Source organism: Alligator sinensis, unplaced genomic scaffold (genome assembly GCF_000455745.1).
Source record: "Alligator sinensis unplaced genomic scaffold, ASM45574v1 scaffold1104_1, whole genome shotgun sequence".
Taxonomy (NCBI): domain Eukaryota; kingdom Metazoa; phylum Chordata; order Crocodylia; family Alligatoridae; genus Alligator; species Alligator sinensis.
In genome coordinates this window covers 29,855-41,380 of record NW_005843032.1, presented here as the reverse complement: position 1 = coordinate 41,380, position 11,526 = coordinate 29,855, and the positions used below count along the sequence as shown (strand labels likewise).

The 11,526-nt window shown below is 43.0% G+C and overlaps 1 protein-coding gene across 1 annotated transcript; it reads right to left on the bottom strand.

Annotated features, from left to right (window-relative positions):
• Positions 1-1,197: 1,197 nt before the first annotated feature.
• On the bottom strand, positions 1,198-8,676 carry XKR4 (XK related 4; the record flags this gene model as incomplete). Its single annotated transcript, XM_025193227.1, is given in 2 exon segments — positions 1,198-2,144; positions 8,615-8,676. Coding segments are annotated over 2 exon segments (1,009 nt in total), but the record flags the coding sequence as incomplete, so codon positions are not given.
• Between the last annotated feature and the right edge of the window lie 2,850 nt (positions 8,677-11,526).

The following is an 11,526-nucleotide window of genomic DNA, read 5'->3' as shown; positions in this document are numbered from 1 at the left end:
ACTAACAGGTGGCTGAAAGCCTCTAAAAAGACATCACTTTCACCTTGGATGGGGTAAAAACAGAGCTGTCTGTACACGTGGATAACTTGATTGTTCTTTTCTGCTTCCTGCTCTTGTAGGGCTCATGCCACTCATTTTCTGTCCCTCAGGCAATAATATCAATCTTGTAGACATACAGTGTTTGGCACTAGAAGGGTATGGCATGTCACAGTCTCTGATCATACCTGCATACATTCACACACAGAGCCATGCATTCTGAGTCCTGAAACAGATTTAAATTGGTATGTTCATTTCCTGATGTTTCCTCTTAAAATCTGAATGTGGTCCTCCAAAGGTCTAGAGTACGAAACCTATGAAAGCTTGTTCTTTCTATTTTTATATTTTTTTTTGCAAATTGAATACTGAATCATGATTATCATTTAATTACATCACTAAGTGTGAGAGCTCATTGTTTCTCCTGAAAAGCAGAAGTGAGCTGCATAGGATTTCTGTCAAAAGAAACTTCTTCAACTGAAACTGTAATTAAAAAGAATCTTGACTTCAATAGAAAACTAACAGTTTGATTGGTGCTAATGCTTATGCCCCATTTCACTGAAATTTAGCTTATTTTGCATTGATTGGTTTGCAAACATGATGATGTACTTTTTGATTGAGAACTATTTTGCAAATCTGTTCTAAACTGAATAGTTTATCTGCTGGAGAGTTGAGGATTATACCCCTGTCATTTTTGCAGAAATCAGTTTTCATAACAGCAACATTATTATATGGTACAACTAAGCTATTTTGCCAAGGTGTTTTCATTTGTCAATGAATATGCAAATATCAATAATTCATTTCTAAAATAAAATGCACTACTGGTCAATGTTGAAAGCTTTCATCAGAACCTTCCTGTTGTTTTGATTGTAAGTACTGTGCAGTTGAGTTTCATAGCAGCAAGGAGTCATGGCCCCGGGGTTTATATCCCTGTTGAAGTAATTGGTTTTTCTGAGAGTCTCAGGTGAGGCTGCTTTATCAGCGTACTGCAGAGAGACTGCATACTGTGGATCAAATGATAATCATGATGATAGCCAGACTAAGAACACTACTGCTTGTTTCTCTATTGTAGTATGCAGTTTAGTTATTGCCACAGCCCTACTGTCAACCCCTAACTTGGACTGTAACGTAGTAACTTCTTCAAGTCTTCACTTTTTTTTTTTTTTATAATGTGGTTTCATATTCCAAGCGCTCCTGGATAAGGGCATCATCTTTATATTGTAGCCGTGGAGGAGCAGGGGAACATTCAAATGCTAAGATAGCTTTTCTTAGGCTTCTGTCCAACACATGTCTTTCCCATGCTGGGTACCTGTTTCTGAAGAGATCAATTTTAATGACTGATTCTTCAATCCTTGGTGGCCGTGAGGAAGGCGTAGAAGGTGCAGTGGGCCTCACCTGAAAGACAGGCACACACCCATCCCTCTCTGCAAACTTCTGGTCCCGGTCACTTGTGACACTCCGATTGTTAGAGATAGACCTTAGAGTGTTTGTTGCCACTTCTGGGGGCAGAGTGAAGGCAGCTACAGGGTCCTCACAAGCACAGCTTGGTGACTGCCCAAATCTTGGTCCATTGGGATGAAAGAAGGCATAGTACATCAGCATAAAAACAATGCCTGTTAAAAAGCTGCTGAACACCACACACAGTGCTGGTATGGCGAATGCATCAGAAATTGGTGGGACTTTGTACCGATACCAGAGAGCACTCAAGGCGGTGTTTTCCAAAAGGATCACAAAATAATAAATGAAAAGCCTGCAGCGTGTCCTTCCTTCCTTGACATTGAACCAACTAAAGATATAGATTATTCCAACAACCATGTCGAACACTATCTCTTCCCATTTGGTGATGCAGAATTCTGTCTCACAATGGACGATCCAAAAGGTCATGATACACCAGTGGAGGACGATGAAGATCCCAAAGTATAGCTGGAAAACTGAGGCAAACAGAGCAAAAGTAATGACCCTGGCTGCAATTGTGAAGAAATGCCAGCAAAACTGAATTATAACAGCCATGTAACTGATGGGTTTCTTGTCATCGCGGGAGTCACGCAGGGCTTTTTGATAGGAAGCCAAAGCCCAAGCCAGGGATACAAGAGATGCTGCAGCAGTAAGACCTAGAAAAAAAATAGAAGATGTAGTAAAGAATTAATAAGATCTGAATTGGAATCACTGAAAAAACAGTAGAACCTCTGTAATCCAACTGCTGTAAATACACCCTTTTAAATTCCCACAAGAAATTGTTACCAGTCCCTATTTTTCAATGACAGAAGATCTCTTATTATTGGTGTTTCATTATTTTTACAATATGGACTGTATTATATGGTAGTATACATTATAATGAATAAAACAATCCTAGAATCAACAATATAAAATATGTTATGTGACACTTTCCCTTATCTTTGTCTTTTTATTGTTTTTGGTAACTTAGAACCAGATTCAAATCACTTTTATATGTGCCTAAATAGGACTTTGGTAGATTCATAGATTCATAAATTGTAGAGTCGGAAGGGGCCCTGAAGGATCGTCGTGTCTGACCCCCTGCTCCAGGCAGGAAATGGACTGAGGTCAGACGACCCCCAGCCAGGTTCTTATCTAGCCTCCTCTAGAAGACCTCTAAGTTAGGTGATAGCACCACCACTCTTGGCAGCCCATTCCAGATTCTGGCCACCCTTATTGTGAAAAATTTCTTCCTAATGTCTAACCTAAATCTACTCTCCACTAGTTTGTACCCATTATTCCTAGTTACTCCTAGGGGCACCCTGGTAAATAGAATTTAGGTGACTAAGTCATAAAAAAAATTCTTCTGAGGCTGCCAAACCACTTAAGTGCCTACATTCAATAGGAAAATCCATTTTGTCCTAAAAAAATCACTAGATGCCTAAGCTGATGTTTTTGAATAATTTCAAAAAGTATTCAGAGCAAAACACCAAAACATCTGCCTAAGCTTTGCTGTGATCCAAATGAGATCTGGGAGATGCACAACATCCATCTTAGATCCCAATGTGCTAGGTAGCTACAGTGCATGCCTAAGAATTGACTATCATTAACTGTGCTTGTAAAGAGCAGCACTCAGTATCTTTCTTTGTTAAACATAGTGTTGGCGCTCACTTTTTGCCCAATAGCCTAGTTGTTAAAGCACACACACAGGAGATGGGTGACCTGGATTCTTGAAGTGATTTGAAACCACTTCTGTTGCTGAGAGTGCCCTAACTATGAGGCTGAGGAACACTTTTCCTGTTGAACCTGGGCTACGGGGGCAGGTTCAAGAATAGCGCAAGTTTCATGGGACTAAAAGGCCAGAAAGACTGAAAGCAAGTTGGAGCATGACTTCAGCTCAGTGATGAGAACACTCCCATGGGCTGGGGCTAGTCTGGGGAGGGTCAGGTGTCTGTGTCAGTGTTATTTCTTCATTTTAACTAGCAAGAACATCGTGGGAGCATCGACTGGGCATCTCCACTGGATATGTCCAAGACTGAAGGGTGCTGCACTTTCCACTGAACTGAATGGTTCTGTTGCAATGAAAAAAGGCATTTCCCTTTGCGGTGCTCTGGGTACTGAGATAACAGAAGTACAGAGATAACTCCATTGATTGAATAGGGATCCTCCATACCTAATTCTGTCATTTTGGTTTGCCTTTCTGGGGTAAAACACACATTTTTTAGCTGTTGCTCACCTAAATGGAGGCAACTATGAGAACAATTTAGATCTACCCTTTACTCACAAAATTCAATAGCACGAATTAACAAGGTTCTACTGTACAGTTATTTTAAAGAGTTTTCACTGTTTTGGATAAATCCACATAGCAGTTAATTATTAAGGACACATTAGTAGTCATTGTAAAACAAACACTTTTAATTTAATTTCTAAGCACTGGCACACATCTAATCCCATATGATAAAAACACAAACTAACTGGAATTTGAGAAGGTTTACATTTTCTTAAAATTACAATGCATACCCTTATATATAAAGTCTAACATAATATATGCATCAGAATTGGATGGACATTTTTCAGTGTAGGAGTTTTCTGTTTTAAAATGCTGAGTCAGTGAAGCCAAAATGTTTTGCAGGAACTATAACTTTTCTCAGCATTTTTCAACACCAAAATACTTCTTTTTGAGTTTTATATTGGTTTTTTAAAGTTCTTTTAAGTTGAACTAAAGTTGAAACAGAGCATTTCAGCCTTATTGAACATAAATTCTTTGTCCTCATTACATTTTTAATATGGTCATTTTAATATTTCCAAGTAATTTTTTCCAGAATTTTAATTTTTCTGGAAATTTCACGATTTTGGCTTTTTATTCTAATATGGGATAAAGGAAAAATTTGAAATATTGGCATTTCCCACAGAATGAAATTCCTGAATTATGACCACATTTAAAAGAGCTGTTTTATCTTATACAGATAATAGAGTTACCCTACTTTATAACACAAAATCTTAATTGCTTTTTGTAGAGCTGATTTCATATTTGTTAAACAAACAAAGTCTTTTTCACTCTAAAATGGATATGGATGAAGCAGTGTTTTATGAAAATTCTTCATCTGTAAAAAAATGTTTATATTTATGCTGAAAACACAAAAATTTGGAAGGAAAGAAAACCTGTTTTAATGGACAAACTGCATGATTAAGATAGACATAGGCAAACTTGTGGATATCAAAGTACCCTTTCTCAGGTTTCTGTCAGGGAAACAGAACTAAGTAGCAGATGGAACAAAATATTCTGTAAAACAGTGTTCACGAGTAGTGTTGTTATCACCTGTGAAATGCAGAGGTTAGCTATCTACTGCCAGAACAATCAACACTCCACACAAGAAAGCCATCAGGATCCATGGATCATTCACAGATCTATTCCAAAATGTGGTATTCAGTGCACCAAATACTAGGGCTGTGCAAAGCTCAGTAGCTGATTTGATTTGGAGGGGATTCGGCCTGAATTGGCAGCCGAATCCCCGATTCCGCATTAAATTGGGAGACCCATTAAAAGGTCTGAATCGAATCGGAAGCCTCTGAATTGATTCAGAGAGATTCGGAGATTTGGAAGGCTTGCAGCAAACAGAAACTGAGAAGAGGGAGGGGGATGGGGTGCAGCATTCCCTCTAAGTTGCATGGTGCGCATGGCTGTGTGACATGATTGCGCTGCTTAGAGGGAATGCTTAAGGAGTGATTTTCCATGTATGGAAAAGGCTGAGACGGGGGGAAAGACTGGTATGATATTGATATCTATAGCTGGCCAGTGACTGTGATCATTCTTTGAGTTCCCTTCCAATCACAGTGCTCTGGGGGAGGGACATAGAAACAACATATAAAGCTGTGTCTGAAGCGATCTGTGCCTTTTGTGAGCTGTGTCCCTCTTGGAGCAGCAGTATCTGAAAGGCTTCAAGGCATTATGAAGCGTGCTGGAAAGGCAGGTGCTAGGCCTTCTGGCAGGGAAGCGAGAGGGAGAGCTGCAAGTTCCCCCCACCCCAAACATAGATACACCCTCTTCCCTGGCGGGGATGAGTCTTCTGCTGCTAGTGGGAGCAAAGAGGTGATAGCAGTACCTGACCTGTACCACCACCACTAACCAGCAGTAGAATGACATTCTCCACCCCAATTTCAGTTCCCAGCGTGAACCTTCCAGTACCAGAGGAGGAGCTGAGGGCCATAGTGAAGGAAAGCATGGGGAAAGAGGAGGAAGCTGAGTTTGTAGTCCACAAAGTTCCCCTAGAGGCAGGTCTCCTTCTCTGGAAGGCACTTCAGAGGAAGTTGTGGGGGCGGGTGGCTCAGCTCCTCCTGTTGTTGTGTCCCCTTCTCGCTCCAAAGCCCCCATCCCCAAGAAGCAGAAGCAGGCCACTCTGGACCAGTGGAGGAAAGGTGGAGACAAAGGGGGGCATGTTCTGAAGGCAAGTGAGGTCACCCAGAGCTGGGGAAATGCTTATTTTAGATAGCCAGCCCTTCTTCTTTGTTGAGGGGCTAGGGTTTAAGCAGCTCATGGCGCTTGTGGCCCCATCATGCTAAGTGTCTGCATGCATCACCTTTAGCAGGATGATGGTGCCCTCCCTGTATGAGGCATGCAGGGTGTACTTTAGAGAGGAGCTGTGGAAGGCAAGCCTGTAGGTAGCCTTGCACTTCACCTCAGACATCTGGAGCAGCCAGGGTGGAGAGCATGCTTATCTCTCCCTCACAGGGCACTGGTGCAATCAGTCAGGGCATCACTGTGCTCTCCTTCAAGCAGAGGTGATGGATGGGTCCCACATGGCAAGGGAGATCATGGTGGCCATGAACCACGTGGTGGTGCAGGGGTGGCTCGTTGGGCAGGGCAAGCTCAGCCATGGATTCATGGTCACCGACAATGGGGCCAATGTGGTCTAGGCAGTGAATGATGCCTACATCAGATGGATCTCTACAGGTAAGAATGAATGAATACTTATCTGACATCTGTTACAGAAAGAAACAAAGGTCCATGGCAGAACATTTTAACCTCCCTAGACATTCTATAGCTGACCTCAGGACTCTTGTTTTCAGGCAAAAACATTAAAAAAACCCAGGAAATTGTGGAACAAGAATCATTCATAGACTGGATTATGTTAAGTATGGTTTAAACAGGGACTATAGATTCTTATCCCATTACCTGGATTAGCTTTTGTGACCACTTTTTTCCTATGGGTTCTTTTCTTGTTTGCTGCTACCTTCCCTCATCAACCTCATCAATTACTATAGAATGAAAGCATTTATTTAAAGACCGTTCCTGTGATTATGCTATCTGATAGATTGTTGATTCACTGAGTTTGATAATAACAGTAGTTTAGGCCTTAGTCTTTATTTATTGGATGTATATGCCACCTTTCCCTACAAAGACTTAGGGTGGCTTTTAGTAAAAGAACAAAATAGTGTATAAAACAAGAGAATGTACAAGAGAAAAAAATCAAGAGAATAATATAACTAATAAAAGCAAGAAGATTATTAAAATAGAATATAAAACAACTCTCCTCCTCTCCTGAGGGAGGAGAGCCATCTTAGACTGGCTTGCTACATACCTGTTCAAATAGAAAGGGCTTATAGCACTTCTGAAAGGTGTACACACTGGGGCTTTGGTGGGAGGGAGTTTTGGAGCTGAGGAGCAACCCCTGAGAACAGCCTCACATGTGTTTTCACCAAATAGAATTAGTGTACTGGTGCTACTTGAGGAGGTTGCTCTTTGCTGACCTTATGGATCGAGATGGGGCATAAGAGAGAAGACAGCTCTTAGGGTACATATGACCCAGCCTGTTATGGCCTTGTAGGTGTAAGAAGCACACTGAATTCTACCTGAAAAGCTATTGGGAGCCAGTGCAGGTTCTGGGGCACTGATAGTATGTGCTCCTGGTGACCCACCCCAGTAAGAAGGTGGGCTGACATATTCCACACTGGATGCAGCTTCTGGGCAGTCTTCAAGGGCAGTCCTATGTAGAGAGCACTGAAACAGTCTATCCCCAAGGTTACAAAAATATAGATGAAGGTGCCAGATTCACATCAGAAAGACAGGGTTACAGCCTTCTTTTCACCAGATGGCGTTGGTGAAAGGTGGTCCTAGCCACTGCTGCCACTTGAAGATCCAGGTACAGTGGAGGATTCAGGGGCACCTCAAGGCTGTGAACCTGCCTGGCAAGAGAAAGCTGAATCCCATCAATGGTAAATGCTCCAATACCACCCAGACCATGCAGACTGCCCACTACCATCACCTCCATCTTGTCTGGATTCACCTTCAATTGATTCATTTGCATCCAGTCCTGTACTGCAGTTAGGTATTGGGAAAAGACTGAGACTGCAGGGCCTAGGTTAGATGAAAGACAGGTAAAGAGCTGATTGTCACACTGATGACACCTCACACCAAATCCCCCAAATCTCACCCAACAGTCTCATATACATGTACTCTCATTTATCTACACAAAATGCTAATTCAGACATCTACTGACTAGGAGTGTGAGAAACGGGCCTGTAACAGGGAACTCTATCCCTGTTACCAAAAGGCAGGTCGGTCCCTTTAAGACCAGAACTTTCCAGGCACAGCCTGCTGGCAGGGAAGGGGTTAAAAGCTGAGCCTGGCCAGCTAGCCAGGTGACTGGAAGGGGCAGGCCAGAACTATAAAAACCCTGGGCTTGGTGGCAGTAAAGAGGCAGTGGCTGAAGGGGACTGTTGTGTGTGGGAGCTCCCCAGAGAGCCTAGGCTGCTGGTCTGACTGCTGTAAGAAAGGAACTGCTGCTGATCCTCAGAGAAGTGGTGGCAGCACCATCAGGAGGAGCGTCAGAGGCAGCGGGGGAGCAGAAGCACCACGCTACAAAGAAAATGTAAGCTGGCATTGCTGCCTTCTTCAATTTCTATTTTTTTGTTGTGGTTAGAACCCACTAACTGACTCTCTCTCTCCACACACACACACCACTTTGGTTGATTGATAGACTGGTGGTTTGTGGAGGAGGCCTTTTAGGCCTCCTCCAGTCATAAAAGGCCAAGGTTGCCTAGTGCACCAGGCATGCAGTTGTGTGCTGCACAGTGGGGGTTCAAGACTGCTGCCCAGCTTTGAACTTGCAGCCCCTTGGATGTGGGGCTAGTGGACAAGCTGCTAGGCCAGAGAGTCAGGGCTCCACATTAGAGGCAAAAAGGAGGGTCATGAGCTCCAAGATCAAGGAGCTAGAGCCTCAGAGTCAAACTTAGACTGGGAGGCCTAGCTAGAGAAAGACAGGGGTCAAGGCCTGTGGTGGCTGAGAACCACAACATAAAAATACAATAGGCAGTCTCCCGCTTACAAAAACATTTGTATAATATTTCCATCAAGACGTGGCAGACGAGTAAAAGTGGGACACACGAAACATTAAGGGACTTCAAGGGTGCCCCTCATAGGTCGCAGATAGCAAGCAAAAAGATGCCACTGGGGAGGGAAACCTGTTACAGGGCCGTATTCAATTCAGATCTGGCCTGAATTGGGGATAGTGATTCAATTTGTTGATTCAGATCACTATCCCAATTTGATTCAGCTCGAATCAGAATCTGAAGATTCGATGCTGATTTGCAGAATCAGCAATTTGGCCATAGACACAGCTTTAAATGTTTTATTATACATACTTCGGGGTACCAGGCAAAGCTCATGAATGCTGTGATGGTGGGATGAATGGAGCATCCCACAGGAGCACCGGGGGATGGGGGGGGAGGGGGCACGTGCTCGGTGGTGAACCTGGAAGTGGACCAGAAGTACTTCTGGTCCACTTCCAGGTCTGTTGAGGAGTGCACAGGGGGGTCCCCCTGCACTGGCCTAGGTTGGCAATCGGTCATGAGGGCCCCACATGCCCCCCAGACCCAGGAGGAACCAGTCACCAAGCTGGGGGGGACCGTGGAGGGGGGGGGCACCCTGCACGCTGCCCAGTGGCCCCAGAAGTAGACTGGAAGTGCTTCTGGTCCACTTCTGGGTCTGCTGCTGAGTGTGCTGCAGATCCCCACCATGTGCCTGTGTGATGCTCCATCTGCCCCACCATCACAGTGTTCATGAGCCACCTGGTACCTTGAGGTATGTAGAAAAAAACATTTAAAGCTGTGTCTATGTCCAAATTGTTGAATCTTTCTGAATCGATTTGGAGGGTTCCGATTCGATTCGGAGAGATTAAAGGGTCTCCTGATTCGATTTAGGATTTGGAGATTCAGCCACCGAATCAGGCCAAATCAAATCAGCAACCAAAGCTTCACATAGCCCTGCTACAGATTATATAAAATGTTCAGTGTTAACTCTTTCAATGCCAATTAGTTTTTGAAAGCAGAGTTGCCCTGGAATTGTGGACAGAGTTTCTGAATACAGAATCACTATATTCCTACGATTATGGCATTTGGATACCAAAATACAGTGGGTATAGACATGGGTGGATCTTGGATTTTGAAAAGCACATAATCACATAACACAACATATATTTTTCTCCAGTTAAAAAAAAAATTAGTAATGCTTCTAGTATTAGGGGTCTATATCATTCAGTTTAATATTAGAAGCAAAAGAAAACTTTATTGGAATGTGCAAAATTCACTATATCATATATTATGTATAAGAAGTACAACAAACCGGGCAAAAATAATCAAACTAGGTTGATTTATTAGTCCTGTAGTCACTGGAATTAAAAGTACAACTCTTTTTTCATAAAACAAAATCTAGCCTTCCGAGCATCTTGATTGTGCTTCCAATGTTTCACTGAAAGTTATTTCCATACATGAGTTAATGTTCACGTGAGTTAACACTTCCACATCTGAGTTAATGTTTCTAGCTAGAGTTAAAAACAGTCTTCAAAGCTTTGAAATATGAGCTACATTAACCAGGAGCAGCTACAGACAGCAGAATTGCAGAAGAAAGGCCAGCTTAACTACTGGGAGCATTAAAAGAGAGAAGGTAGTTAACACTGGTGGAATGAAAAGTTTAGAAGGAATCAGATGGATTATAATGGGCCATGAATTCAAGGTGACTCCCTCACTGCTACCTAAATAGAAAAGATGCTGCTACTTCCAGGCAGTAAATTTTAGACTTTGGGTGAAGCAGGAATCAAAGGGGGTGCAACTGCACCATTTTCCCCCCTGCCTCTAGGTACACAGAAGCATACGCTTGCAAAGGTTTCAAAAGGGAAAGGAAAGCTGCTGCTCAGAACTCAGCTGCAAAACCTGTGGCACTGCAACAGTTACATGAAACAAAAAAGGAGCAAAAACCAGTGTAACTTTGAACCTGATTAAAGATGTGGTGATTTAGCCCACTTGGATTCCTACAGGCTTGTGCATAATTAGAATATAACAGCTGTTGCAGCTATCCATCCCTTTTTGAAACCATTCCAAATGAATGATTGGCCAGGCCCTGACACTACTAGTGGAATCCTCTTCACAAAGAGAACAAACAACAAATGAAGAAGAGTGGAGAAAACGGCGTATAAACTGATGGCAACCCTACTCATATTTTTGTACTTGATACATACATTTGCTTGTTCAAGTGAGCTGCCCCAGTGGGACAGAACTTATCCTATAACTGTTTAACCATTTTATCTGGTTAATACTAAATGCAAGGTGCAGAAAAGTCATTGGGCAGCCAGAACCTAGATCTCCCTTCCAGGCATACATTCATCTTACTGAACTACCTGGCTCAATCTTACCCAGTTTGCTCTCTTGACCCACATATTTTCCCTTCCTGGTTGCTTGAGGTTGGCCCACTAGTTAGAGAGTGGGAGAGTGCTATGGGCAATGCCTAGTCACAAAACAACCTGTCATATATGCCAACAGTGAGCCCAGGAAAATCCTTATGCTCGGATACACACCCGTAGACCCCAACCGTAGCAGCCATACACTCAGCCAAGGACCTCCATGGAAGAACACTTTAACTAGGCATACACTGATAGAGATTTTGGGGGCTGATACTGATGGGTGATTTTTAATGAGCCACACTGGCCAATACTGATCCGATTGCTGATATGCGGCCCCACAGCTTGGAGAGCAGGGACAAGCTGGTAAGTCTGTTGTGGGGGAAGG